This window comes from Panthera leo, chromosome B3 (genome assembly GCF_018350215.1).
Source record: "Panthera leo isolate Ple1 chromosome B3, P.leo_Ple1_pat1.1, whole genome shotgun sequence".
Classification (NCBI taxonomy): Eukaryota; Metazoa; Chordata; class Mammalia; order Carnivora; family Felidae; genus Panthera; species Panthera leo.
The window spans coordinates 143,288,072-143,311,715 of NC_056684.1; the positions used below are offsets into that span (position 1 = coordinate 143,288,072).

General features: G+C 53.8%; 1 protein-coding gene across 1 annotated transcript; it reads right to left on the bottom strand.

Moving 5' to 3' along the window:
• Nucleotides 1–6,959: 6,959 nt before the first annotated feature.
• Nucleotides 6,960–12,747, bottom strand: HSP90AA1 (heat shock protein 90 alpha family class A member 1). The gene is made up of 11 exons (XM_042944314.1): nt 12,610–12,747; nt 12,066–12,227; nt 11,605–11,971; nt 11,109–11,242; nt 10,498–10,818; nt 10,125–10,290; nt 9,778–9,968; nt 9,521–9,668; nt 9,013–9,281; nt 8,321–8,654; nt 6,960–8,141 (listed from the first exon to the last, which is right to left on the bottom strand). Exons 2-11 carry the CDS (start codon nt 12,225–12,227, stop codon nt 8,032–8,034), a joined length of 2,202 nt encoding a protein of 733 aa, XP_042800248.1. The 5' UTR covers nt 12,610–12,747; the 3' UTR covers nt 6,960–8,031.
• Nucleotides 12,748–23,644: the final 10,897 nt, after the last annotated feature.

Sequence of the window (23,644 nt, forward strand, 5' to 3'; positions counted from 1 at the left end):
CCAGACTCTAGCCAAAATCTGGTGATGTCTGACTTAAATTTCTGCCATTCTGATGGGTGTAAAATGTACCTCCTTGTATTCGGTTCCCCTTTTGTGATCACCAGAGACCTTCTCACATGTCTGCTGAACTTCCAGGCTAAGGAAGGGCATTGAGACAGAAGAATCCATAGGATGTAGGGGAGTTGCAAAATAGCGTGCCTTGCTATATCCACAATGAATGGAATTCAAATATTAAGTGTTTTATTGGTTTCATCTGTTCAACTATTTAAATTTTTTTTCTTTTTTTTTTTTTACTTTTGAGAGAGAGAGACAGAGCGTGAGCAGGGGAGGAGCAGAGAGAGTGGGAGACATAGAATCCGAAGCAGGTTCCAGGCTCCGAGCTGTCAGGCCAGAGCCCGATGCAGGGCTCAAACTCACGAGCCGTGAGATCATGACCTGAGCCGAAGTCGGATGCTTAACCGACTGAGCCACCCAGGCACCCCGGTTCAACTATTTTAAAAAGCAGGTAGCTAGGGGCGCCTGGGTGGCTCAGTTGGTTGGGCGACCGACTTCGGCTCAGGTCATGATCTCACAGTCCGTGAGTTCGAGCCCCGCGTCGGGCTCTGTGCTGACAGCTCAGAGCCTGGAGCCTGTTTCAGATTCTGTGTCTCCCTCTCTCTCTGACCCTCCCCCGTTCATGCTCTGTCTCTCTATGTCTCAAAAATAAATAAACGTCAAATAAAAAAAAAAAAAAAAAAAAAGCAGGTAGCTGAGGGGCACCTGGCTGGCTCAGTGAGAGAGCATGCAATCTTGACCTTGGAGTTGGAAGTTCGAGCCCCACATTGGGTGTAGAGATTACATTTATTTATTTATTTATTTAAACACATTTAAAAAAAAAAATCCAAGTTTATTTATTTATTTTGGGAGAGACAGAGACAGGTGGGGAGGGGGAGAGAGAGGGGAGAGAAAAATCCCAAGTAGGCCCTGCACGGTCACGTGGAGCCCAATGCGGGGCTCGAACTCGCCAACCGTGAGATCATGACCTGAGCCCAAACCCAAGAGTTGGATGCTTAACCAACTGAGCCACCCAGGCGCCCAAGATTACTTTGAAAATAAAAATAAAACCTTAAAAAAAAAACAGATAGCTGATTTATCCTTTCTTTCTTTCTTCACTCTGATTTGTTAGTTATTTTTAAACCTGGAATTAAAAACAAAACACACACGGTGTTGCTTTTTGGACTACATTTCAAGCCCTAGAGCGTCACTGGTCAAGTGTTGAAGCCTTAAAGAACTTCCGTAAGAAGCTAACGTATGTTCCGAGCAGACAGATACACTTGGCAGACAATACGCTCAGCTTTGCTGGCTTTGCAATAACATCATGGAATCTTTGTTCAGAGTTTGACGGTGCTATTAATATACCATGACTCACTAAGAGCTCTGCCTCCTGGAATGTTCCTCCCGGGGAGGTGAAGCCATGTTCCTTCCTATAGAAGAATAATCTGTAATCACACTTTCAAAGGTTTGAGTAGATCTTGAAGGCTTGGAAAAGGGAACAAAAAGCCTCCTAAGTTGTGCAGAATTAGTTACACAAATTGCCATCGACACAGAAAGGGGGAAATAGCCGTTAGATCAACCGGTTATTCATTCACTCCGCAAGTATGTATCAGGTGCGCCAGGCTGGCGGCGGGCACACAGGGCCCGTGCCTTCCTTCGTGGGTAGATGGGGCCGTGGAAAGGCGAGACCAACAACGAAGCCTTGAGGGACACTGGGGACAAACGCCGGAGAGAAAGGGAGAGCGTGGCGGGGGCTTTTGTGAAGGAGGCCACCTGCCTGGTGCAGAGGGGCACAAAGACCGTCCTGGGTGAAGGGGCGCATGGAGGCCTCTAGAGGGGGCAGCCGGCAGTTTTGAGTTGCTGACCGCTGTTCCGGGGACAGTCCTACCAGGGGAGGCCAGAGGCCTGTGTCCCAGCCTCCCTTGCCCCTGGGACAAGCCGCGTAACGAGCCTCAGCCAGTCACACGCTTTGAATGGGCTCTTTGACCGGAGTGGCCGGGGTGGGAAGAAGCCGGGGTCTGTCGACAGTGTGTGTTAAAAAAAATTTGCCATTTTGACCATTAAAAAAAAAATGTTTTTAATGTTTCTTTGAGACAGAGAGAGACAGCATGAACGAGGGAGGAGCAGAGAGAGAAGCAGGCTCCAGGCTCTGAGCCGTCAGCACAGAACCCGACGCGGGGCTTGAACCCTCGAACCACGAGATCATGACCTGCGCTGAAGTCAAGAGCTGGACGTTTAACCAAGTAAGCCACCCAGGCGACCCCAAAATGACAGCTTTATTGAGATCCAATTCACATACTGTACAATTCATCCATTTGAAGTGTGTACTTCAGGCTCACCTGGGTGGCTTGGTCAGTTGAGCGTCCAACTTCAGCTCAGGCCATGATCTCACGGTTTGTGAATTCGAGCCCCGCGTCAGACTCTCTGCTGTCACTTCAGAGCACGCTTCGGATCCTCTGTCCCCAACTCCTCCCCAGTTCGTGCTCTCTCTCTCTCAAAAATAAACATTAAAAAAAAAAGCGTATGCTTCAGTGATTTTTGAGTATAATCAGTTATTCAACCGTCACTGTAATCAATTAAAATTTTTTTTTAATTTTTTTTTAACGTTTTTAAAAATTTTTTTTTGAGACAGAGAGAGACAGAGCATGAACAGGGGAGGGTCAGCGAGAGGGAGACACAGAATCTGAAACAGGCTCCAGGCTCTGAGCTGTCGGCACAGAGCCCGACGCGGGGCTCGAACTCACGGACCGCAAGATCATGACCTGAGCCGAAGTCGGCCGCCCAACCGACTGAGCCACCCAGGCGCCCCCAATTAAAATTTTTTTAAACGTGTATTTATTATTGAGAGACAGACACAGAGCGTGAGCAGGGGAGGGGCAGAGAGAGGGGGAGACACAGAATCGGAAGCGGGCTCCAGGCTCCGAGCTGTCAGCACAGAGCCCAACGCAGGGCTCGAACCCACGAATTGCGAGATCATGACCTGAACCGAAGTCGTCACCCAACCAACTGAGCCACCCAGGTGCCCCACTGTAATCAATTTTAGAACACTTGGAGCGCCTCAGAAAGAAACTCTATAGTCCTCAGCAGTCATCCTCAACCGCCCTCCCCTGCAGCCCCAGCCCATGCACCCATGCTCCTTCTTTCTGCCCCCATGCATTTGCCTGTTCTGGAAATTTCGTGTAAGTGGGATCCTACAATAAACATGGGGCCTTTTGTGACTGGCTTCTTTCACTTAGCATGTTGTCAGCTTCCATCCATGTTGTGGTATGGATCAGCACTTCATACGTCCCTTTTTACGACAATAATCCAATATCTGGGATGATTTGCCGTTGTATGGGTCACACTTGGTTTATCTATTCCTGTGTCGACGGACATTTAGTTTGTTTCCACCTTTTAGCTGTTCTAAGGCTACGAAAATGTGCGTGGACATTTTTGTGAACATTTTCATTTCTCCTGGGCGGACACCCAGCGGGGAATTGTTGGATCCAATGGCAAGTCTCTGTTTAACTTCTCAAGGAAACTGCCAGACTGTTTTCCAGAGCAGCGCCGTTTCACATTCCCAGCGGCGGTGCAGGAAGGCCCCGATTTCTCCACATCGTCACCAACACTTGTTACTCTCTCTTTCTCTGCTTGTGCACGTGTTTAAGAAACCCCAAAAGCCGGGGCGCCTGGGTGGCTCAGTCAGCTAGGCATCCAACTCAATTTCAGCTCAGGTCACGATCTCACGATCGGTGGGACTGAGCCCCTCGTCGGGCTCTGCGCTGACGGCATGGAGCCTGCTTGGGATTCTCTCTCCCTCTCTCTGCCCCTCCCCTGCTCATGCTCGTTCTCTCTCTCAAAATAAATAAACATGAAAAAAAAAAAAAAGGAAATCCCAGTATAAAAAGAAAAAATAGAAGAAATTGGAAACTGAGTGTGTGTGTGTAAACTGAAGTGCTCTGGCTGGTTTATTAGCAAACACTTGACTGCCACACGCTGTCATGCGTATTTGGGGCAGATAGTGAACAAAACAGAGAAAGGTCTCTAATTCAAACTCAGGACAGCTTGAGCTGGCTCTCGCTGAACCGCCATCTTTGGAGGACTTGCCTCCCTGTCCTCGGTCCTCAGAGATGACCGACTGGCAGTCGGCGTGCTCTCACTCTCGTGCTGTCCCCCCAGGTGGCCCCGCACGCCTGCCCCCTGGCACCTCTTCCCCTGCGGGTGGGACGGGGTGGGCTTGCATGGAGTAAGGGGCCACTGGGATGAAGAGCAGGCAACCACAAGGAACAAGATGGCGTAACTGCCTTACCACTTCCTGGTATTCAGGCCATTCCTCCAGGGGTGGGCCCAGGCCCCGCTATTTTGAAGAGGCCGCCCACGGGCTACTGCCTTCCCACCAGGTCAGTTGTCAGCCAGAGTCTCCGTCTGATCCCGGTCTGAGGCCGTGGCTAATGGCTGGCGTCCAAGGCGCTCAGTCACTCACTTTTTCACCCTCCAGCTTCCTCGTCTCTAGGACCGTGTGTGAGTCCCTTCCCCAGACCGAGTGTCCAGCTTTATGTCAGCAGTGACCCCCTTCTAGGAGCTTCTGCAGGACCTCTCCCACCAGAGTCCCTCCTTGCTGTGCTGGTACCTCAGCTGGAGACGCCGTGGCCTTCATGGTGGCCGCCATAGGTCAGCTGGCTTTCCGCAAGGACGCCGTTTTCGTGTGTGGCCCACCGAGCCATGCTGGGCTAGTTCTTAGTGGGGACTCGATACAAACTTGATGAATGTGTGCCTGCTAGGAATTCCTAACAACTGAGAAGACCGAGAGAGGATGAGGGCAAAGCAGTGGAAGAAAACTTCCCGGAGGGCATGAGGCTTCGGTCAGGCTGGGGCTCGATTACAGCCCCCAGCAGCGTGGGGTAGAAGGGAGCCTGAGTGAGGCGACCTCGTAGGACTGGCAGGAAAGGCCCTGAGAGTCCTTGCCAGTACAAGCCGTGTCACTGAGCACTTGTTCACCAGGCACCTGTTGAGCCCACTACCTAGAAAGTGCCAGGGGTTTCTTTCAGGCAGTTTTTTCTTTTTTTAGATGTGTATTTACTTTTGAGAGACAGAACGTGAGCTGGAGAGGGGCAGAGAGAGAGGGCGACAGATTCCAAAGCAGGTTTTAGGCTCTGAGCTGTCAGCACAGAGCCCCACGCAGGGCTCGAACCCACCAACCGTGATAACATGACCGGAGCCGAAGTCAGAAGCTTAACCTACTGAGCCACCCAGGCGCCCCCAGGCATTATTATTTCTAATTTACAAATGAGTTCAGAGGTGTGGGAGGCCCAGTGACTTGCTTAAGGTCACTTTTGAACACCATGAGACTGCCTTCCATACTTGTTTTCATTTGCTATTTAAATAAAACACACCGTTGAAATTCACCCATTTTCAACTCAATGGATTAAAAAAAAATTTTTTTTAAGTTTATTTTTGAGAGAGAGGCAGAGCACAAGCAGGGGAGGGACAGAGAGGGAGACACAGAATCTGAAGCAGACTCCAGGCTCTGAGCTGTCAGCACAGAGCCCAACACGGGGCTCAAACCCACGGACTGTGAGATCATGACCCGAGGGGAAGTTGGATGCTTGACTGAGCCACCCAGGGGCCCCTCAGATCGATGGATTTTAATATAGTCATGCAGTCATCACCTCATCAGGTTTCTGGACTTCCAGCGCTCCCCCAAAGTCCCCTCTTGTCCCTCTGTAGTCAACCCCCACCAGGACTTCTGGCCCTAGGCACCCTGCTGACCCACCTCCTGCCTTTTCTAGAACTTTGTGAAAAAGAAACCAGACCATGTAGTTTTGTCTGGCTTCTGTCATGTAGGACACTTCTAGCAAGGCACCCCATCTTACTATTGTTTTCCAACACCGAACGTTCCCTCTCTCCGCTCCGCAGTGTTTGGTGGGCAAGTCTTGCAAAACCTTTGTAAAATTTGTTTAGCTTGTTACTGTGTCTTTCAAGAGTTAACAACGGCTTGATGCTGAGTTCAACGGATCTTTGCGTGGTCTTAGGGTTTTGCTAAATTCACGTACGGTTCCAGTTCCGTTCTTGTAGCGTCCTTGCTGGTTGTGCATCAGACAACCACATAACCTGGGAAAAGCCTTCACCTTTCCTCAGATGGGACCAGTTCCAGAAGGTGTGAAGCAAGACTGGATTTTGAGGCCACCTCTGCATCTCCCCCGCCACGTGGAGCACCCATCTTCCCGGGGGGGGGGGGGGCACACGGCGTCACTGGGTGGTGGTTCTAGACACAGCACACACCTGCCTTGAGCGCTTTCTCAGTGACCCAGGGAGGAGGCGTTCAGTTGGATCACTTACACGCAGGTTCTCCAGTTGTGGATTCCCTCAAACACCTCTTCCTGCAGGCTTCAGCTTTACCAGACTAGGGAGAAACTTGCCCTTCAAGGCCTCCTACCGGCCACTTCCACGCCCTCCTAACTGGGAACATCTTCCACTAAATGCAGAACAGCCAAACAACTTTGGGCTTTGGGGATCAACCTGGACTCAGATACTGACCCCCCCACGTAAGCAACTCCCATTTGCGGGAGGAGAGGAAGCTCTACCTCGGGGGCTTTTAAGGCTCAAACGTGACTTCCGTTCACCTGGCACTTAGCAGCCGTCCTTCCACCGCCCCGAGTTCTCTCCCAGCCCATCCCCCTAGATTCTACGTCACGGTCTGCAGGGGATCTTCGCCTCCAAATCCCGTGTGGACCCACTACTACCCAGGTGCCGAAGGCTGATTTAGTCCCTGCTGCTCCCAGCGGGGAGCCCCACCGACCCGGCCGGTTCTCCCCACCCCGCCTGCTCCCAGGGGTCAGAGACCACCCTCCACACATCTCGCCAGAGGCTCAGTGAAGAGCCAGAGAATAAGCGGATTTCAGATGGGATGGAATTAGAGTTGCTAAAGAACGCGGGAGACACAAGGCTGAGGTATTAAGGAGCTATATTTAGGGCATAAGGCAGGTCTTACAAACACTACAGAAAAGCCTTTTGGACGTAAAAACCCAAGGAGAAAGGAGTCATTAGGAAATGTAACATAGGACACAGAACGCATGTTGTGTGATGGTCCCTTCTCTTACGTGTGGTTCCAGAATACGCTCCTGACCCCAGAGCCGCCACCTGAGCACGCACTGGGAAGGTCACAGACGACTTCAGGCCGGCAACGTCAACCACCGCCCTCCGTCTCCCAGCAGGCAGCACGTGTGCACCCCAATTTTTACAACCCGGGGCCACCCTGTATTTTGGAACCCCACTTCCCCACACAAAACATTTTCGCAGAGCTTTTTTTAAATCTGTTTGTATTTGTTACAACCTTTTAAAGCAGAATGTGTCTCGAGCACTACATTTCCACTCACGAAACTTGCGGAGTTATTTCCCCAACAGCTTCACAACGCGCCTAAGCAGCCTTCGAATTTCGCTACTCTAAACAACGCTCTTCTCTTTGGAAAACAAGCCCTATAGTTACTCCCATCAAGTTGGTTCGGTTTAACACACTAGTTTCTAGAGGCCTGGTACATGCAGCAAATAACTACAGGGGACAGATTTAAAAAGTAAATCCTAGAAGGTGAAAGTTGTTTCAACCGAGATTTCTCTTTCAAACACCAAGGTATAGCTCAGAACACTTCAGTGACAGACGAGTTTGGTCTTACTGGGGAATCCACTTGTCGCGAACACTTCAGACCGCGCGGTTCACGGGAGGTTACGTACACCTTGCGACAAACGTTACCTCGTCCTGGAAGAGCAGCCAGCGTGGCACTAAAAAAACAAAACATAACCCAAAAAAACAAACAAAACAACTAGCCGGGCTTTAGTTTCTACGCATCACAGTATCACACTCGAACAGAAAGAAATCTTATCTTCCCCGTAAGTAGCTCTCGTCATGCCTTACAGATTTTTAAAACGTTAACAAAAATAAAGAAAAACATCCTTGAAAATAGATCGTTGGAGGGAACGGGATAAAGCATCGAGTACATATACAAGGAATCCTCGGGGCGGCGCTCAGTCGACTTCTTCCATGCGCGACGTGTCATCGTCGCCTTCCAGGGGTGGCATCTCCTCGGTCACCGCAGCACTGCTGTCGTCAGCGGTGGGGTCATCTTCGTCGATACCTTTTCAGAAAGGAAACCCTCAGGTTACACGGTCCTGAACCAGTGCCTGGCGTCAGCCCGGCACCGCTCTCGGGGCGGGGGCGGGGGGGGGGGGGGGGGGGCTGGCTCTTGCGAGCAGATGACCTCTTCGTCAGGGGACCCTAAGGGGTTTCTCACACAGGGTGCTTGGCGAAGCTTACCCAGACCGAGTTTGATCATCCTGTAGATCCGGTTAGCGTGTGTCTGTGGGTCTTCCAGACTGAAGCCAGAGGACAGGAGCGCGGTTTCGTAGAGCAGGATGACCAGGTCTTTCACGGACTTGTCGTTCTTGTCCGCCTCCGCCTTCTGCCGCAAGGTCTCGATGATGGAGTGGTCGGGGTTGATCTCCAGGTGCTTCTTCGCTGCCATGTAGCCCATGGTGGAGTTGTCCCTTAGGGCCTGGGCCTTCATGATCCTCTCCATGTTCGCCGTCCAGCCGTACGTGCTCGTGACAATGCAGCACGGGGAGGTCACCAGTCGGTTTGACACAACCACCTGCAATGAAAACGTGAAGTGAGGACTGGGTCTAGAAAAGTCCCTCTACCACAGCTTTATCGTAAAACGGACGGAACTCCCACTACTGTATTCACAAAATGCGAAATGCCACATACAGACCCACGTACCCACAACCCTCTCCCTGCACATCCTGACACCTTTTAGCTCCTTCAAGACGGTAGAGGGCCTTCCTGCTCATTTAGCGGGCCTAATTTTCTGCTTGTGTCATACTGTAAAAGCCGAGAGAACTTGGGAGAAAGGAGCTGTATGTTCGGACAACCTGAAAGACACCTACGGGCCTTTCAAGATCACGCCCACAATTAGGAAACCCAGGTGGAAGGAAACCACGTTCACCCACCTTTTCCACTTTTTTCTCCAAGATGTCCTTCATGATCTTGCACAGGTTTTCAAACTTTGTCTTCTTCTCCTCCTGTTTCTTTTTCTCTTCTTCATCTTCTGGAAGTTCCAAGCCCTCTTTGGTGACGGACACTAAAGTCTTCCCCTCAAATTCCTTCAGCTGTTGGACACAGTACTCATCGATCGGCTCGATCATATAGATCACCTCCAGACCGTGCTTCCGAAGACGCTCCACAAAGGCCGAGTTCGCCACCTGGTCCTTGGTCTCCCCTGGGGCATCAGTAGAAAGTTACACCTTCGCTTAACAGGAAGCGGTGTCGCTTCCTCCGGACTTTTCCCAGTCTCGTCAGCTCGAACCACAGATGCGCCCACAGACGTGGCGCACGTGGTCTGGCCGCGGTTAGTACCCAGGGGTTGACACGGGGCCCCACGTGCCTAGGGAACACACCCACGGTCGCCAGGCGGTGCCGTGCCCGGAACGAGGCCACGACGGCACGCCGCCCGCTCACCTGTGATGTAGTAGATGTGTTTCTGGTTGTCCTTCATCCTGGTGCAATAGTCCTTGAGAGACACCATCTCGTCACCAGAGGCAGACGTGTAGTAGCGCAGCAGCTCCGACAGCTTCTTCCGGTTCTGGGAGTCCTCGTGGATTCCGAGCTGCAAGACAACGCTCGCGTCAAGTCTCCTCCGCCTCAAAAAAAAGTCACCGAGAACCAGAGAGGCTGGTTTGATCACCGCTGGGAAGGACCGGGCTCTTTCCACGAACCTTAATGTTCTTCGAGAACTGCTCGTAAAACTTCTTGTAGTTCTCTTTGTCCTCGGCCAGTTCGGTGAAGAGTTCTAAGCACTTTTTGACCAAGTTCTTGCGGATAACTTTTAAGATCTTGCTCTGCTGCAACATCTCCCGGGAAATGTTCAGGGGAAGGTCCTCGGAGTCCACCACGCCTCTAATGAAATCTGGGAAAAAACAAAGTCGTCGCCGGGACAAAAATCAACAAACTCCTACACCCCAAAAACCGAAGGGGACTTCCTGCCCCACGGGCCCGAACCAACGCCCCGGAGCGGAGAGGCCCCCACGCTCAGACTCCGCACCCGATCGTCCCCGGCACTCACTCAGGTATTCCGGGATCAGCTCCTCGCAGTTATCCATGATGAAAACTCTGCGCACATACAGCTTGATGTTGTTCTTTTTCTTCCTGTTTTCAAACAGGTCAAAGGGAGCACGTCTTGGGACGAAAAGCAGGGCTCTGAATTCCAGCTGTCCTTCGACCGAAAAATGCTGTAATAAAACACACGCCAAACCATCAAGCGATGACGCAAGCGACTCTGACTGCAACTAGGACTCTCGCGGCGCCAGAACCGAAAGCACTTCCAGGGAGAGGTCAAGGGCCGGGATGGCCAAGTGCTCAGCCACGACCCTCGATTTGACAAGCTCCGACAAGCCACCTGCAGAAGCAGACCAGCTCCGAAGCACTTGGACACTCACCTTCACTGCCAAGTGATCCTCCCAGTCGTTGGTCAAGCTCTTGTAAAATTCTCCGTACTCTTCGTTAGTAATGTCGTCAGGGTTTCTGGTCCAAATAGGTTTGGTCTTGTTCAGTTCTTCTTGATCGATGTACTTCTCCTTGATCTTCTTCTTCTTCTTCTTGTCTCCGTCCTTCTTTTCTTCCTCCTCCTCGTCGGAACCAACATCTTCTATTTCAGGCTTGTCATCGGACTCCTTCTCTTCCTTTTCTTTTTCTTCCTCTTTCTCTTCCTTTTCTTCAGCCTCATCATCACTGACCTCTTTATCCCGCTCCTTCTCCACCTTCAAAAGAACACGGGAGATCACGTCACCTTTTGCATTCTGGAACTAAACGGAGCGTACGCGCTTATAACCAAAGCCCAAATTAATCAGCCACACTCAAAGGTTTGGTTAAATAACCAGAAAACCACTCAGTACCATTTAACGCGTCTACCTAAACAATCCTGGGTACCTTGATAGTACAACAGAACTTCAGACTAGCCGGGTCAACACAAGTTTGGATTTTTCCCTCAGTAGTAGATTCAAGAACCACCTCAGTTTGTTAACTTTACATAAAAAACAAGGACACTCACAAAGAGAGTGATAGGATAGCCGATAAACTGGGAGTGTTTCTTCACAATCTCCTTTATTCTTCTTTCCTCCAGGTATTCCGTTTGGTCTTCTTTCAGATGCAAGATAACCTTTGTTCCTCGACCCATAGGTTCACCTGTAAAGGAAGGAAAAAAGCGGACTCCACCTCAATCTGAATGGGCAAACCAAAGTGTTGGGGGTGGGGCGGGAATCACAATTCAGCTCCCAATGCCATCCACACCCAACAGCTTCTGAGCACGTTTAGGAAAGGGGGTTAACACTGCTATGGACGAAAAGCGTCCCATGGGAGTTTAACTGCCTTGCCCCAGCGACATCAGTAACCAGATCCCTACCAACGCACCATCATGTGCTTACCAGGCATGTTCCCAAAGAAGCCAACGAATTTTTACCAATTCCACAGCATCTTCAGGGGCCCCCTTCCTACAGCACCCGACCCTCCCCCGCGTGACCAAGTAAATCGTTCCACCAGGTGCCTACCTGTATCAGTCCTGACTGTGAACGACCCTCCTGCAGAAGACTCCCAGGCATACTGCTCATCATCGTTATGCTTGGTGATCACCGTCACTTTCTCGGCAACCAAATAGGCAGAATAGAACCCGACACCAAACTGGCCGATCATAGAAATATCTGCGCCAGCCTGCAAAGCTTCCATGAACGCTTTGGTCCCAGACTTGGCGATTGTACCGAGATTATTGATCAAATCGGCCTTGGTCATGCCAATCCCGGTATCCACGATAGTGAGGGTTCGATCTTGCTTGTTTGGAATGAGATTAATGTGCAGCTCTTTCCCGGAATCTAGCTTGCTGGGATCAGTCAAGCTCTCGTATCTGATTTTGTCCAGGGCCTATCGGAGAAACACATGCCGGTGAGCACAGAGCTCCCGGAGGGTGGGACGCACACACCGGGACCGCGACCCCGTTCCGCAAGCCGACACTCACATCCGACGAGTTGGAAATCAGCTCGCGCAGGAAAATCTCTTTATTCGAGTAGAAAGTGTTGATGATCAGGGACATCAACTGGGCGATCTCCGCCTGGAAGGCGAACGTCTCCACCTCCTCCTCCTCCATCGGCTGGTCTTGGGTCTGGGTTTCCTCGGGCATCTGCAGAGGCCGCGGGGCCGGTTACGCGGCGCCACAGGCCTCCGGGAGGCCCGGCCCGCCGACAAAGGATGACCTCATTTCCAGCTGCGACGCCGAGGCCCGCGCGCACGCCGCCAACGGGCGCCGCAGGCCCGCGGGGACCCCCGCCCGGAGCCGGAGCCCCGGGGCCGCGGCCGGGCGGGGGTCCCCGCGGCGCGCCCTCCCCACCGCCCCTCCGGGCCTCCGGGCCCCCATACGCGGGCGGGGGTCGAGGACGCGGCAGGCCAGAGGCCTCCGCCGCCCAGAGCAGTGCCGCGCCGCCCCGCGGGGCCCGGGGACCCCCCGGGAGCCGCCTCCGCGCCCGCCGGCCCCCCCCACAGGCACCCCCCAGTCGCCCCCTCACCTCGGCTAAAGGACCACACGGGCTCCGCGACGACGCAGCACCAGGACGCAGAAGCAACTGGCGCGCCGCCCCCGCGCTCCCTTTATATAGACGCGGGCCCGCCCGGCGCGCGGCGCCTTTTCCAGAAGCCTCCCGAACCTTCCGGAAGAACCCTCCCCAACCGCCGCCGCGGCCGCGCGCCTGCGCCTGCGCCCTGGCCACGGCCCCGCCCCTCCCCCGGGCGCGCGCGGGCCCGCCCCGAGCGCTCCACCCCCAACGGCCGCCGCGCGCGTCCCCGCGCCCGTCTCCGTGCGCCTGCGCAGCCCGGAATTCTCGCGAAAGTCTGGCGCCTTCCGGGACTACCGCCCCCAGCCCTGCCTCCCGCCGGCGCCCCTGCCCCCTCTACCCCGGGCGTGCGCCGCGAGCTCGGCGCGCGCGGGCGCAGTGGCGCCACCCAGGCTCGGGACCGGGTATCCGCAGCCGTTGCCTCTCTGAAGTCTGTAGAAGTAATTTGCCCTTCTTAGACGGTGTCCCCAGGCCGTGTAGGCTTCGGGACCCTCGGCGCCAGCCACCAGGGGCCCCGGGCCAGTTCTAGGGCTCTGAGGCCGGGGTCAGGGTCTCGGGGTGAGAGGAGTCCGGCCCGCAGGTATACGCCTGGGGCAGTGATCAGAGGCTCGGGGCTGGGGCTACGGCTGAGGGTTCGGGAGTCCCATGCCACGTCTCTAAGGCCGGGGCAGCGACTATGGGTTCACGGTCCTGGAAGTGGGGCAACAGGTGCCCGCCAGAGCCTCGTGGTGCCGGCCCCCCCCCCCCCCCCCGCCCACAGCCTGGTTAAGGGGTGCCAAGGCGCTGGGCCCTGACAGGTGTGAGGGGTGACCGGGGCATGTGCGTGGGGTGGCCAGGCCGACCCCCGTTTCTGCCCTGAAGCAAGGGAGCCTCCAGCGACGCGGGGGTCTGTTTGGACCCGGGGAGCCCCTGGAGCCTGGTCGGACTCCAGGGACCCGGTTCTGGCCGTGGGACGAGGAGCGAGGAACACCGGCAGGTGACAGGGTCATCCCCTGCCTCTCCCCCATTGCCCTGGAACCTCCAAAGGCAGGCCGCGGCTGGGGTCGGGGGCTGGTCCTTTTCTTACGCGGTGCACAGGGGGAAATGGTGAGATGGACCCTTAGGCCTGGATTCTCCAAACCCATGAGGACTTTGGGACTTTCTGCCTTTTTTTTTTTTTTTTTTTTTTCTTTTCCTTTAGTTTGAGTAGAATGTAGCGATTCTTCACTTATAATATCCAGGGCTCATCACAAGTGCCCTCCTCAATCCCCATCACCTCTACTTGCTTTTGGTTTGCCCTGAAACGGTGTCCTTCACACTAGTCTGGAGTTTCCGGATCGGTGAACGAATGCGTGCTCGCCCAGTACACCCACCAGAATTTTGTAAAGCCCTTTATTGCCTGTTTTACGTAACTTGAGGTATCCATATGAAGTATCTAGCTCGCGGTTTGGGGGACTAACTTGCTCCCAAGGCCAATTTCTAAATGGGGATTCCTAAGGGATTTTGAACAATGGCAGGTGAGAGTCGTAAGAATCTTGGAGTGGAGGGGCCCTTGGACGCCACCCAAGTCCATACCAGGTGGCTTCTGATTTGAAGGACCCCGCCTGGAGCACTGTGTGTCCCAGAAAAAGAGCTCAGCCCTCGGCTCCTTTGTTGCTAGCTCCTCCCAGCACTACGGCCTCACCCTCCCCCGGGAACAATCTGGAAGCTCCTTACGTTGTAAACAAACCTGACTGAACTCTCCTTCCACTTCCTCATTTCCCGGAAAACCCACTCTTCCCTGAACGGGGTTTTCAAAGTGGGGCTTGAGACCCACCGCGGGTGTGTGAAATCGAGGCAGGGGCGTCTTGACTAGCATTAAAAAACAGAAATAGAATGGAAACTTCCAGCCACGTGGTCGGGGGGGGGGGGGTTGTTATGCATTTGCTGGGGCACCTTGTAAAACGTATTTGTGACCCCATCTGTGTCTGGAAGCTCTTGCCCGGGTTTTCCCTGCAGCCTGGGCCGGGAGGGGGCAGGGGAGAGGAGACAAGGAGGAGGGGCAGTTAGCAGGCTGGCTCTCGCTGTGCCAAAGCCCTCTCCACCTGGACCGCACAGGGGCACTCCTGCTCCCCACCCGGAGACCTAGCCCACTTCTTCCTTTCCACCCCACTTCTGTCACAGCCCCCGGGGAAGTTTCAGGTTTCTTGTAGGTGAGCCATTCAAGGCCCCAGCTATGATATTCTCGGTTTCTGGAGACTTCACCTGCCTCTGCTCCACAGAACTCAGCCCAAGGTCATTCCTGGGATCATTGTTGCCCAGCTGATTCCAACTTGAATAACCCTCCCTCCTGCCACATCCTCCTGCCTTTTCAAGCTCTCTCCTGCCTGTCTGTCTGCTTTAGTTACTAAGTAAAAGAACTTTCTCCTCCTGCCCCTTCTTGGCCTCTGGGCAACACGTTACACCAACCCCCATTGCCCTGGGGATCTCTGCCTCAGTTCCACCACCAGCGTGCTGGCTGCCCCGCCCCGCTCTCCGGCCTTTCTCTGGAGCTGTTGGAACAGGACCTCTGTGCAGATGATGACAGAGAAGCCTGGGCCGGGACCATTCTAGTGCCACAGCTGGACACTGAGCTCACTCATTGCCCCACCTGGCTGGTCTTCTGGGACTCACTACTCAGCTAGCCGGCTATCCCACCAGCTTCTAGAACGCCCAAGCATCCCCATGGGGATCTGGTGTGAGCCCTGCCGTTTCTGCCTCCTGAATGCCTCTCGAATCCATCTGCTGCTTTCCAACTCCCTTGTCCACTTCCCTCCCCAAGTCCCTCACCCCTGTCACCACAACCAGTGGCTCGTGGAAAAGACCTCCATAGCCACCTAACTGCACCTGTCTCCACCCTGTAGCCTATGGTCCCCCATGCTCCTTGTCACTCCTTTCTAAACTTCACTGTGAACTACCCCCACGGGGCTGCGCACAAGTCATTACACTGAAAGAAACATACCAGTCACTGATGGAACTTTCGAAAATGCAAGCCTGGACACCATTCCCTCTTTTTTTCTTCTGAGTAATGTCCCCGTGGACCGTCACCTCCATCTCCCCAGGGGCCCTTCCCATCCCGACTTGCCTATCAGGCCCAATCCCCTGTATAAATAGGTTCTCAGAGTGTGAGACCCCCCCCCCCCAGCGTGGCGTGTGCTCCTCCACTCCAGCCAGTCCTCTGACCCCTGCTCTCTCGTGCCCCCCTCACCTCCTTTTCCACCCAGTCTCCTCCTGCTCCCTCCTCTGGGTTCTGATCACATATCCAAATCCTAAATATTTGTGGAACTGGTCCCAAAGTGATCTGCTGTCCAGGGAACCTGACCATTTTCTTTCTTCACTTGAACCCTCCGGTGTCCCTCTGTTAAGCTGGAACGCAAGACTCTGTTGGAATGCTGGACTCTGGATCCAGGGGCTCTGGATTCAAGTGTCAGACCTGAATCTACCTGCCCATGTGACCTGGGCAAGTCACTGACTCTGTAACATGCCTGCCTCTGTAACGTGGGCATGAGAAGACTATGCTTGTAGGGTTGTGAGCCTGACGCGAGCAAAGTCTGTTTTGGGAAATGACCTGGCACATGGTAACTGCACGAAATAAGTAACTTTTCAGTTTCCCTTTGATTTCTTCTTTGACCCACAGATTATCTATAAATGTGTTAGTTGCTAAATATTTGATGGTTTTCCAAAAATCTTCTTGTTGCTGATTTCTAGTATTTCATTTCATCGTGGTCGAAGAACATAGTCTCCATGATACAAATCCTTTCAAATTTATTGGGACTTGTTTTATGCCCAGATTATGGCATATACTGGTAAATATTCTGTATAGAAAGTCATTACACTGAAGGAAACGTACCAGTCACTGATGGAACTTGAGAAAATGCAAGCCAACCTTTAGTGACAGAAAGCAGACCTGTGGCTGCCCTGGGGGTGGAGGGGGGGGGGCGGCAAAGGCAGGGGTAGGGGGACAGGTGCACCGAGGAAGGCTGAGGCACCCGTTCACCGTCTAATTTGCAGCACGGTTGCACAGGTGTACAAGCGTGTCGAAACATATCAGATCGTGCTTAACATGCAGTTTGTTGCATGTCGATTATACTTCACAACGCTGTTTTTGAAGAATTGATCTTGTTTAGCAAACACCAAGGAGATAGGTTCAGAATCGAGTTATCTAGGGAAATTCAGTGGCTCATACTTTGGAAACAGACACAGTTGACTTGGAGGAGCATGAGTGCAGGTCTGCCTCTGGACCATGAGCCCTGTCCCTGCCACTTACTGGCTGTGTGACTTTCAGCAAGCTGCCCGACCTCTCTGTGCTTCGGTCTTCTCATCTCTACATTAGTGATGATCGCAGTGAAGACACAAGGATGCTGGGAAAGCCTGTAGGGCCAGGCGTGCAGTGAATGCTTGAAGGACGATGCGCCGTTCTCTTAATGGGGAGCGAGGAGACAACCACCAGGTCATGGTGATGCTGTCCTGCGCTTGGGCCCCATCTGCTGGATTTGGGCTCACTGCTTGGGAGGGAAGGGGCGGGCTGAGAGCAGGGTCCCATAGGAAGTGAAAGGACGGTACGTGGAGTGACCAGGCCGTATGTTTTAGAGTTGGTCCTAAAGTGGATTTCCACACAGCGCACCAGTTTCCCACCGAGCAACCACAAAACTGGGGGCACTTTGGTACCCAAACCGTTCTTCTCCCGGCAAGTTGTAACCTGCCCTTGGAGGCCCAGCCTGGGCAAGCCATTCCTGGAAGTCCCAGACGGGGTTGATAACTTCCCTGTCCGTTTGCACACGCTGTCACCAGAGGGAGGCGCGGCAAGCCTTCCCTCGCCCTCCTCTCCCACTGCTGTCAGCAGAATGTGGCCATTTGATAGGGGAAACAGTGTCCTGTTGTTCAGTGAGAACCGTCCTTTTTTTCTTAATTTATTTTGAGAAAGAGAGAAAAAGAAAGTGGGGGAGGGGCACAGAGAGGGAGAGGGAGAATCCCAAGCAGGCTCCATGCTCATCAGCACAGAGCCAGACGTGGGGCTCGATCCCACGAACTGTGAGATCATGGCCTGAGTTGCACACTCAACCGACTGAGCCTCCCAGGTGCCCCGAGCACCATTTGATGCCTGTTTACTGAAAGCCCGTGTCCAGGCCCTGGGATGCAGCGGGTGTGACGTCGGATCACTACACGCGTGGTGGAGACAGCCATGAGGCCACCGGCAGGTGAATACGCAGATTCATAAACCGATGAGCGCTGGGAGGGTGTGGGGGCACTGCCCGAGGCTTCTCTGAGAACTGACAGTGGTGTTAGCTGCTGGAGGGGGAAGGGGGGAGGGCATCTGGGAAAGAGAACTGCGTCTGCAGAAGTGAAATCTAGAAGGAAGACAGGAGTCTTAGGGAGGAGTGAGAAGGCAGAGAAGGAAATGGAGGCTGGAAAAGCCTTTCTGTGGGGTGGGTGGGACGGGGGACACAGCCTGCCGGGGGGGGGGGGGTTGCAGGGTGACTGTCGCAGCCGAAGCAAGAGGTGGGTGCCAGATCCCGCAGGGCACTGTGCCGGGGGACTCGAAACGTGGCCCGACTGTCCCAGGGGCCTGCATTCAGATGTCCCACTCTGCCATGTGCACGGACGTCAGGCCCAGGGAGAGCTGAGTAGGGCCGGAAGCCCCCGAGCTGGTGGGTGGGCACGGGCAGGCTTGCGAGAGAACAGTCCAGGGGAGGGGAAGGAGCCTACGGGACCCCACGTGAGGGATCCCGCGTGGGGGACACTGGAGTGGCCACAGCAGCAGGTGGCCTGTTTGGTGTCACCATGTTGGGCTGAACCGTCTGTGGGGCATCCGAGGGGACGGGCATCCAGCGAACGGGACTGGGGGGGTGAACAGGAGTGTGGCAGGAGGGGTGGATGGGAAGGAGGGCCACTGGATCTGCTTGGAAGGTACAGGCCTTCCCCAGGACGTGGTCTCAGTGTAGTGAAGAGCTGGGAACTTGGAGCGACAGGGGGAGGCTGCGTCTGTTGGTGGGGGTGCGGTGTGACCCCCTACCAGCCCCCCCAGGCCTCCCAGTCCCTCTCCTATGAGCCCCCCCAACCCCCCAGGCAAAGAGTCTCAGGCCGAGCCTTCAGGGGCTTACATTCTAGTGGGGGAGGGACAGACTGTAAACATGCAAACGACAAGTGGGACAGTCTGGGCCGGTGCTTCAGGCCCCAAAGAATGGGCGTGGTCTCGAACTTCCTGGAAGCACCGTCACTTTCCCTTGACTCACCTTCAAACCCTGTGAGTCAGCTTTGACTCAGCCCTCCGCCCCCACCTTCTGACAGCTGCCAAGTGGGCTGGATTTTTCCTTTAAAATGCCCTTTCCGTCCATGCTCAGGGTCCCACCCCGCCCCAGTCCCTCAGCCTCCAAGCCCTGGCCCCCTTAGCTGGCTCTTGCTGGATTCACCTGTTCCACATTCCTGGTCTCATCTGCCCACCTCCCAGGGCAGAAATGTCCAGGGGTCCCGGGGCACCAAGCCAGCCCCTGCACAGGCGTTCAAGACCTGTGCCCCGGGCTGTCCAGCCCATGCCGCCTCCAGGCCCCTTGCCGCTCTGCCTGAGACCCACATCCTCCCCATCTCCGCACCCGACCTTGGTGCTCTGGGGCCTGGAATGCTGGCTGCAGGACCCCCCTCCCCCCATACACCATCTCCAGGGGGAGGCAGCACTGTCAGCCTGACCAGGTGGCCCGGAATTGAGGACGATTATAGCCGAGAAGCAGGTGCAGAGGAAGGCGGGGAGGGGCAAGAATATGCTGCTGCATTGTTTTCTGGTTCTGTTCCAGCCGCCCTCCTCCGTTCTCTCAGCCTCCACAGGCAGCCGGAATGACCCGCTTAGGCGAAATGATCGCCCTCAGGTGAAACACCTTCACCGAAGAGAGTATTGCAGCAATGCAAGGACTTGGCGGTCTGGCCCCGATCTTCTTTCGCAGACGCTCCTCTGCCCACTCTCAGTCGTCCCCCAAACATGCCTGGAACCTCAGAGCAGCTCTCCTTGTCAGACCCTTCTCTTCTCCAGGTAGACACAGGACACGCACGTGTCTACCAAGCTCAGCTGGGAAATCCCCTCCTTCAGGCCAGATTCACTCTAGAAACCTCCTCCCCTTCCCGTGGGGCTGAATTAAAATGAGACTTTGTCTTCCTCACCTCATTACCCGCCACCCCCCCCCCCCCCCCCCCCCGCCCGTCCCACCGCCGACAGGGCTGCAGAGAGGGCAGGCAGCTTTCTGGAAAGGAAAGGCTAGGAGTCCGTGTATGAAGGCACCAGGTTAGAGCCCTTGGGCCCAAAGGCAGTGACTACACTTTGGCGCCATCTACCGGCCAGTTGATGGGTTGTTTGGGGTCTAATTGGAAATGACTTCCGTTTTCAGGGATTTCTTGTTTCTTTATTTCTCGCGAACAAGATAATTAGGAAAGAGAGAATTATGTGAGATCCAGTCGGGATCACCGTCATTAATGTCTCACCCTGAAAAGTTCACGGCAAAGCTTCCAGCCTTTCAGTGAGCAGGGAAGAAGCTGTCTATAAGAAAACAGGAGGCAATTTTCTGAAATGAAAAAAAATAATTGCGTGTATTTCACTACTAAAACCTCACACACGAAGAAAGGCTGGCCCTTTAAAGGACTTTAAAGGCAAAGTATGAGTGCCAATATGGAGACTTATTGTGTCCAGCCTTCCCTGCTCCTCTCCTCGACCTCCCTTGGGTGGATCTCTCTTGGGCTAACAGGGAGCTAGCCCCTGCTCCCTTCTATCACAAGGGCAGAGGTGACCCACCGGATGCAGCCTCTAGTTCAGCCCGTGGAAGGACAGGTCCAGCTGGCCCTGACAGGTCCCAGAGGGGCTGTTGATTCTGATACCCCCCCGGTGGGGTGGGGTGGGGTGGGCTCAGAAACCGAAATTGGGGCTGGGAATGAGCAGGTATGACATCCCTGGCTGACAGTTCCTTTCTGTCTGCAGTGAGGCAGGGGTCGTCTGCCTGTAAGGATCCTGCCCATGTGGCCAGCCGACCAGGTGGCGAGCACCTTGGTCTGCCCACGTTGCCACAAACGGGGTTGTCATTTTCAGCGCTGACTCCCTTATAGGGTCCTGAACTGGGCTTATCAGGCCTTCCAAGAGCTGGTCCTGCTGCTTTGCCCCTCACCCCCAACTGCTGCAATCAAGTGGCTCCCTGCCCCCTAGCATCCTTGGCCCTTTGATCTTCCCATTCACCTGCCTGGAGAAGCCCACTCCTTTATGAACCCCACGGGAGAGGTGTCTGCTCCTTTGTCCTTCTGTTCCTCCTGATTTGGGGGCGTCTCTCCTCTTTCTTTTTTAATTTTAATTTTTATATATTATTCTAGAGGTTTATTTACTTTTGAGAGTGTGAGCAGGAAAGGAACAGAGAGAGAGTGGGGGAACAGATCTCTGAAGCAGGCCCCGCACTGAGAGCAGCGAGCCCAATGCAGGGCTCGAACTCAAGAACTGTGAGATTGTGACCTCAGCTGAAGGTGGCTCAATCGACTGAGCCAGCCAGGCGCTCCTAATTTTTTATTTTTATTAGAGAGTGAGTGGGGGAGGGGCAGAGGGAGAGAGAGAGAGAATCTTAAGCAGGGTCCATGCTCAGCGCAGAGCCCAACTTGGGGGTCGATGCCACGACCCTGGGATCATGACCTGAGCCGAAATCAAGAGTTGGATGCTCAACCGAGCCACCCAGGCACCCCAAGTGTCCTCCTCTTGAAGCCTCAGTTTCCTCATCTGGAAAAATGGGGGTAGGGAGGGGACAGTTGAACCAGGTACCACTTGGCTTAATGTGGTTTTAAATTCTTTCACTGGAGGACAGATGGACTGGGGTCCAAGTGCATTATTCACTAGAAGTGCACAATGAACGAGTTACTGGAAACTTTACACATTGCAGCCCCTCGTACCTTCTCCAAAGTTAGGGCAGACAAGCATATACATGTTTTACTTCATTGTGTCTCAGCGAATGTGTGGTGGCAAATCATAAAGCAAAGTTCAGTGTTCAAGCTGCTACTGGCTACATAATGAGAACGATCTAAATTTATAAGCTGCTTCACAATTCCTCTGAGCAGCACTACAACTGCAGATGATCTGCTGCCTACAAACTCAGAACCCCTTCAGCAACTCTGCCTGTCATTTAGAAAGACAGGATGGGGGCACCTGGCTGGCTCAGTCGGTGGAGCACGGTGACTCTTGGTCTCAGGGTTGTGAGTTCAAGCCCCACATCGGGTTCTGTGCCGACAGCTCAGAGCCTGGAGCCTGCTTTGGTTTCTGTGTCTCCCTCTCTCTCTGCCCCTCCCCCGCTCATGCTCTGTCCGTCTCTCCCCAAGATAAATAAACGTTGGGGCGCCTGGGTGGCTCAGTCGGTTGAGCGTCCGACTTCGGCCCAGGTCATGATCTCACAGTCTGTGGGTTCGAACCCCGCACCGGACTCTGTGCCGACAGCTCAGAGCCTGGAACCTGCTTCAGATTCTGTGTCTCCCCCTCTCTCTGCCCCTCCCCCACTCACGCTCTCTCTCAAAAATAAACATTACAAATTAAAAAATAAATAAAAATTCCCCCTTTAAAAGAGAATCGTTGGTGAACGTGAACGTCCCAATTTTTGTCCTTGTTGAGTAAGGATGGCACAGTGAGGGGAGCCAGGCTCACGGCGAGTTCTCTCCGGATTCAGATCATATGTGTCAATGATAAAGAGGGACCGCATGAGCAGCCGTGTTGGCCACCCTGCCTAAGATATAGACGTTATCGATAATGTTGAACTGTTTCACCACATACATATGGGTGTCCTTAAAGTGATGGATGTTTGAATTTAAGTAAAGACCTGGTTAGCACATGGATTCTGTGACTTCTTTTTCTCGGCACGATGTTGACTTGTGCACCGCTCCTTTCTCCTGCTGCAAAGTATTCTACCACAGGGCTCCACGACAATTTGTACGTCTGTTCTGTCGGTAGACATCTGGGTTGTTTCCAGACTTCTGCTATTGTAAACAGTGCTGCTATGGATATTCTAGAAATGTTTTCTGGTTTCGCTGGGTATTAAACGCATCGATTTTAGCAGATACAGCCAAATTGCTTTCAAAATGATGTTACCAATTGACACTCCCAGCAGAAAATGAGTCTCTCTCAACCCACTGTCACGATCACCTGGTGTGCCATTTGAACATTTTTTTTGCCAGTCTGGTGGCTGTCAAATGGTACCTTGTTGTCTTTATGGGCACAGATCTGAATCCCTGCTCTGTTGTCAGGCTCCGGGGTCTTGGGGAGATTAATTTCTATGGGCCTCAGTTTCCTGACCCATGAAGTTCCCCTCTAGATAAATGGACTACTTTCAAAGACCCATAGACCCTGACATTGGGGGGGGTCCCCCGGAAACCGCTGGGTCCTCACCCACAAACCATGAGAACTTTCCAGTCGGTATTTTAGTGTCTTCTTCTCTTGTTCTAGTTCTGAGCCCTGGGCATGGCCCTGGCTGGCAGCTGTGAACACCCTGATGACCAAGGGAAGATCAGTCTCTGCCTGTCCCTCTGCTTCCAAGACCACCCAACACTGGGGTCACTGCCCCCTCCTGCTGCTTTCTTGTCCCACTCCTTTTTTCTACATGACACACACATGTATCATCTTTAATTTTTAAGTTTATTTATTTGAGAGAGCAAGTGGGGGAGGAGCAGAGAGAGAGAGAGAGAGAGAATCCCAAGCAGGCTCTGCACTGTCGGTGCAGAGCCCGATGCGGGGCTCGACCCCACAAAACCGGGAGATCGTGACCTGAGCTGAAGTCAGATGCTCAACCGACTGAGCCACCCAGGCGCCCCCACACGTGTAGAATCTTTCCCGCCATCTATGAGGGGCTCCCGAAGAAGCAGAGGACACCCACTGTGTCTAACCAGAGGCAAAAGGGACATCCCTGGGCACCAAATGTGACAGTCCCTCTGTGGCTCAGCTCCTTCTGTGGCTCATTTTGACTTTTGGATCAAGTCCAAAGTCTTCAGCACCGCCTTC

What these genes read in the sequence shown, in the direction of transcription:
- HSP90AA1 (XM_042944314.1), bottom strand. Translation starts at nt 12,227, where the DNA reads ATGCCCGAGGAAACCCAGACCCAAGACCAGCCGATGGAGGAGGAGGAG. An exon ending in GCTGATCCCGGAATACCTGA is followed by an intron (nt 9,969 to 10,124) that starts GTGAGTGCCGGG and finishes GTTTTTTCCCAG; the next exon opens with ATTTCATTAGAGGCGTGGTG. An exon ending in GATGATCAAACTCGGTCTGG is followed by an intron (nt 8,142 to 8,320) that starts GTAAGCTTCGCC and finishes CTTTCTGAAAAG; the next exon opens with GTATCGACGAAGATGACCCC.